This window comes from Triticum aestivum, chromosome 5D (genome assembly GCF_018294505.1).
Source record: "Triticum aestivum cultivar Chinese Spring chromosome 5D, IWGSC CS RefSeq v2.1, whole genome shotgun sequence".
In the NCBI taxonomy this organism is placed as follows: Eukaryota; Viridiplantae; Streptophyta; class Magnoliopsida; order Poales; family Poaceae; genus Triticum; species Triticum aestivum.
Genome location: NC_057808.1, coordinates 533770761 through 533776578, shown reverse-complemented (window position 1 = coordinate 533776578; position 5818 = coordinate 533770761). Strand labels below are relative to the sequence as shown.

The following is a 5818-nucleotide window of genomic DNA, read 5'->3' as shown; positions in this document are numbered from 1 at the left end:
TAGCATGAACAATAGACAATTATCATGAACAAGGAAATATAATAATAACCATTTTATAATTGCCTCTAGGGCATATTTCCAACACTCCCATCTTCGATAATCATATTGTGCAAAATAACACAACATGTCATTAGCTGCCATAAAGTTTCTAATTCTCACAACATTGCAGCTCCATGAACAATTTCTCAATGAGTTTGAAGCACTCCAAATGCCCTCTCCACATCCTCCCTAGCTGCTTCCTGCATTGTGGCAAAGTGGCTTTGTTTGTTGTCGTGTGGTTCGGATATGATCTTCACAGACGTCGCCTACTGAGGATGCATGCCATCGGCAAGATTGTATCCCATGTTGTAGTCACGTCTATTGATAGTGTAGTTGCAAGGCGGCGATTCCCCATTACAAAGCCTCATGAACACTGGAGATCGTTGAAGCACGTTGATGTCATTGTGAGAACCCGACATTCCAAAGAAAGCATGCCATATCCACAAGTCATGTGATGCCACGGTTTCCAATATGATGGTGACCTCTTTGGTGTGACCTTGATAGATTCCCCACAAACTTTTGGGGCAGTTTATCCATTGCCAGCGCATGCAATCAATTGATCCGGGCATTCCTGGAAATGCCTCTGGCCTCTCCAATAGCCAAAAACTTTTCTGTGGCTTGCGCATTTGGTTCTCACAAATACTCTGCTCCAAACACCTGCACCACGACGCATGCAAACTTGACAGTAGTCTTCAGGCATGTGCTCTCCCCCACCCTGACCATCTCACCAACAACATCTACGGATGTACCAAGTGCAAGTATCCTCAGAGCGGCCATGCATTTCTGCTTGGCACAAAAGGAAAGTTGTCCGCGACAATCCCTTTTGAGTTTGAAGTAGTCATCGCGTGCCTTCACTCCCTCCACAATGCGCAAAACAATGGTTTTCGCATGCAAAAACAGTGACTAAAACATGGATCATCCGTGAAAGTTGGGTTCGAAGCAAAGTAGTCCCTGTGTAGTAGCCGTGCATCGGAGACCCTATCCCGATTTATCACTCTACTCCCTTTGATTGAGCCCTTGGAGTTGAGAATATGCTCCATTGTCGGTCCATCTCCTCTTGCATGCTCATGAACATGATCATGTCCACTTCTTCATCCGAATCCGACGAATCGAAGAACTCATCTTGAATAATCTAATCAAGCTCCATCGGTCCATACTCCTCGTCCGACGAAGCATCGAAATTTCATCTTTTTCCCTAGAAATAAATCACAAAAAAACCAGGTTGGACAATGTGTTGAACACATAGAGCGCAAGGGGCAGCTCGAGAGTTGCTGAACGTACTGCAGTGGCGTCCGGGCCGACGACGACAACCCCGGCGGCGAGGACGTGAGAGAGGACTGTTGTACTCGTGCTGGCGACGCAAAGGCTCAGAACGGTTGCGAAGCTAGGGTGGTGGTGGAACCGCGAGACGCCTGGTGTGAAGGAGGAAGAAAAGAGGTGAGGGCAAATGGATCCGGTAGGTCGAGGGGGTGGATTTGGTGCAATTGGGGTGGAGGAGGGTTGTCGGGCCCGACGTGGTGGATGCGCCTGGGCGTCCCATATCCGCCCTAGATTTAGGCTGGATATGAGGGGTGCCGGTTAGTCTGGGTGTTTGAGACCCGTTTGAGGCACCCGTCTGGGTCTTTTCTTAATGACCGGTAAGTGATCAGGCTATCCGTCCACCGGTTTAGGGCGCCGGCTGTAGACGCTCTTAGAGCTTGGGCTCCTTAATGTTTGGTATCGAGGGTTTGTTTTCGCGAACCAACATGTGATTGCATGGCCAGAGGGACGGTGGTATCCCTAACCCACCATGGTTCAAGTGGTGCTTGTATTATTTCTGAATTTATTTTAGCATTTCCAGCGATGCGCCTTCGATGAGAGGAGACGTTCCTGTCGACGACGAGGCGCCTACGATGACTTTGTAAATCTCAAGATGACATGCCGGCTCAGTCTCTCGAATGTGCTTATAGGGACAAGGTGTGCGTGTGTGCGTTCATATGAGTGAGTGTATGCGCGTATGCATTAGCGCTTGCGTCTGTCCTATGTTAAATAAAAAAAAGGCCAACCCCAACTCAATGATGTCAGAGTTTTTTTGGAAGGCTCAATGACGTCAGAGTTGTGCGCCGCATCACCGATCCCCTGCTATCCGTGCGCGTGTCGTCGCAAAAAAGGAAAAGAAAATCTCTAGCACCCACCCGCGGCTGTCACCAAGAGCGGCTCGCTAGTCGGCCGCTGTCGACACATAGGGGCAGATTTCTTTTTTTCCCCTTAAAAAATGAGAAGACGAAAACAAATCCTTTCAAAAAAGACAAATCAAATTTGAAAAGATACCTTTAAATAAATATAAAATCGAAAAGCTCATGGCTCCAGCCAGCTCAGCAGCGGCATGATCTCAGCGCACACCTGTCGTGCTTTGCTCTATCCAATGTCCATGTCAGGATCGAGATATTTCAGTGAGGAAAGTCGTTTCCCTCGGAAGATTCTAACTGGGCTGAGGCCACGTTGTCGCCGCGGCTAAGCCTCCGTCCTCCACGTATTCCCGCTTCCCGAAGGCTTCGGCCTACCATGCCAGAGCTGGAACGTCCTTGCTCATGAAGCAGACGACACGCAGCTTCGTGGCGCCCCTCGTCTCCCCGGCCGACATGCCACCGCCCGGCCTATAAGAACCTGCCCCGCCTCTGTCCACCTCAACACCATCAGAGTCAATCGTCTCACACTTTCGGTTCCAAACCAAATCCAACCACCTCCCTGCTCCCCGTGCCCACGCTTCCCCTGCCCCGCACACCAGCACCACCAGCTAGCAGCCATGGACGGCAAGGGCTACACCACACCGCCCACCGCCCCCGCGCCACAGGCCGAGGCCGGGGCGCCGCCGCACTCCTACCCCCCGACAGAGCACGCCATGGACGGCAAGGACGCGGCCGCGCCACAGCCGGGATCGCAGGTCTCCTATCCCTCCATGGAACACGCCATGGACGGCCTGGACGCCACCGCGCCACAGCCGAGAGCGCCGCCGCACCCGTCCTCCCCCCAGACGCAGCAGGCCATGGAGATGGAGGGCAAGTACGCCGCCCCACAGCCGGGCACGGGAGCGACGCCGCCCTCGTCCTCCCCCCTTACGCAGCAATCCGTGGACGGCAAGGACGCCGCCCCGGCACCGCCCGCGGACGCCGAGTCGGCGAAATGGGGCACGCGGCAGATGGGCCCGCCGGCGGCCCCGGGGGCGCACCCCGAGAACCAGCAGGCGGCGCAGTGGACGGCCTCGCGCGGCGACCAGGAGCTGCCGCCGTACGTCATCATGGGGGGGCCTGAGCAGGCGCCGGCGGCGTCGGCCCGGCGGACGGACACGGAGACCAAGGACAGCCCCATGGAGCACATCCTCGACTTCTTCAACGTCTGGAGCCGCAAGGCCGAGGAGCTCTCCTCCAACATCTGGCTCAACCGTAAGCACAAACCAATCCAACCTCCCTCACGTTCTTCATCACGATGACACTCTGCTTCTGCTCTGCTCACACCGACCGTTTTCCTAATTGTTCTTGCAGTCAAGACGGCGCCGTCCATGTCGGACGCGGCGATGGGGAAGCTGAGCCTGGGCGCCAAGGCCATCACGGGGGGCGGCTTCGAGAAGCTGTACAAGCAGACCTTCGCCTCCGGCCCCGACGAGCACGTGAAGAAGACCTTCGCCTGCTACCTGTCCACGGCCACGGGGCCCGTCGCCGGCACGCTATACCTCACCAACATGAACGTCGCCTTCTGCAGCGACCGCCCGCTCTCCTTCACCGCGCCGTCGGGCCAGACCGCCTGGAGCTACTACAAGATCATGATCCCGCTGGCCAAGCTCGCCGCCGTCGAGCCCGTCACGGCCAAGGAGAGCCCGCCGGAGAAGTACATCCACATCGTCACCGTCGACTCGCACGACTTCTGGTTCATGGGCTTCGTCAGCTACGACAAGGCCGTGCGCCACCTGGGCGGGGCAGTCTCGTCGTCGCAGCACCACGGCGCCGCTCCCGCCGCGGCGCCGGCGCCGGCACCAACACCCACCTACGAGTGATTGGCTGACTGCCGTCGCGTCAGTATCCGCGGCTCTGCTTTTTTATCGCCGTGTGTGTGCTCTGTTTTTCGGGCGGATCTGTTTAGTGAGTGCTCTCGTGTGTAGTGGATTTTCGTGTGGTTATGTACTGTTGTCTATACGCTTTTGTCGAAATTTAGCGTCATCTTCTTAATTCCGTTCAAAAATATTGTTCTCCACCTCTTGCCCGATGTATATTTGTGTTCTTCGGAGTTGGACAATGTATTTGAAATTTGAGAATGTTTGCTAGTTACCCATTCTATGCTGTCAGGTTTCTAACATGACACCTGTGATTGATAATCCACAGTACTTATGACTTGCCGATCTATCTCATGGGCTTGAAAACTATCGAGGGGGGATCACAAAACGCACCCACAAGGGTGGTGGGTATGTCTCTTTACGTGTGCTCGGTGTTGGTGACGCCGGGCGTCAGGTGGTGCTCGCTGGCGGCAGCCGAAGGAATCCAACACGACGATCTTCAACGGCGGCCCAACCTGGCTAGGCAACCAGAGAAGTTGGTGCATCGGCCTGGATGGTGATGAGTTCGACCTCAGATTTGGACATGGCGTGTAGAGGCATGAGTACGTCAGATTCAGACATAGCGTGTAGAGGCATGGGCTATTTGTCTCGAATTTTCTTTTAAGGAGCCTTCGGGTTCGGTTTGGGACTGTGTGGCTACGACGCTGTCCTGATGTAGAATAATGCTTTCCTCACATTATTCCTATTTTATTGCTGAACTTTTCATTGCTGGAGGGTGTGTGGAAATGTGTCTCCGACAAGTCTTTTGGGATTAATCGGTTTAGACTTTCAGTGGATCCGCCTAAGTTCGACCGGCTCTCATGGTCTTTCGAGTGGCCTTTGTTAACGTTCCGAGTGGCCTTTGTTAACGTTCTTCTTTTACAGGCCGTTGTTTTGATCGGTATCAACGACTTCCTGGCCACTGCTTCTACAATCTTTTGGGCTAAAAAAATTTGGCCCAGAAGCAGCATCGATCTATACACACGGCGTGTTACCGATGGATGTGTAGGAAGAAGACTTCAACATCTTCAAGACTTTGATTGTAATTTTATTTTTCTATAAGAATGTGTTCGTGAGGATATGTGGATCTTAATATATGGTCTTAGGCCTTTTCAAAGAAAAAACATTAAAGTGGGAGTCTACTTGCAATTTGATATATAAATGTTTTGCATGTGAAGTATGGCCGTGAACGGACATAGATGTTCTGTTCAATTCTTATGTATTCCTCGGTAAAGTAGTTAAGTTATGTTGTTAGGTTTAACTAGCACAATGTTCGTTGTTTGCTATGAAGAAAATGTTTTCTTTTCCCTCTCGTAATGCGACTAGGGAAAGCCTTCCTTCCCTTGATCTTCACAGGCGAGCCTCCGGCGGCCGGTGACGCGGAGGAGATTTCTGGTGCCTCGGATTCGGCTAGTAGATAGGTAGGGTTTCAATCCTCGCAGGGGCGGCGTTTTTGGACGGATGGCGGCGGTTCTTCTTCGAGTCAGTCTCCCGGGCTCCGATCCTCCTCTAGTTCGTTCGTTGGGACGGATTAGACGGATCTCTGGCGTAGATTCGTGCCAGCTCCTTGTGGTGGTGAGGTTAGGATTTCCCGTCGTCCGTACGCAACGGCGATATTTGGTGTCAGGTTCCTCAGATCAATTTAAGGATTCAATGGCGACGAATACGACTCCGGGGCGCTGGTCCTTAGGGACACGTGCATGAAGACTTTTC

The 5818-nt window shown here is 53.1% G+C and overlaps 1 protein-coding gene across 1 annotated transcript; it reads left to right on the top strand.

The window, feature by feature from the left end:
• The first annotated feature begins 2701 nt into the window (after window positions 1–2701).
• Window positions 2702–4347, top strand: LOC123123564 (GEM-like protein 5). The gene is made up of 2 exons (XM_044544091.1): window positions 2702–3461; window positions 3561–4347. The coding sequence occupies exons 1-2, from the start codon at window positions 2825–2827 to the stop codon at window positions 4067–4069; spliced, it is 1146 nt and encodes a 381-aa protein (XP_044400026.1). The 5' UTR covers window positions 2702–2824; the 3' UTR covers window positions 4070–4347.
• Window positions 4348–5818: the final 1471 nt, after the last annotated feature.

Bases quoted from the DNA above. Each gene is read 5' to 3' on its own strand.
- LOC123123564 (XM_044544091.1), top strand. From the start codon at position 2,825: ATGGACGGCAAGGGCTACACCACACCGCCCACCGCCCCCGCGCCACAG. The intron at 3,462-3,560 runs GTAAGCACAAAC...TTGTTCTTGCAG, and splicing joins CTCCAACATCTGGCTCAACC to TCAAGACGGCGCCGTCCATG.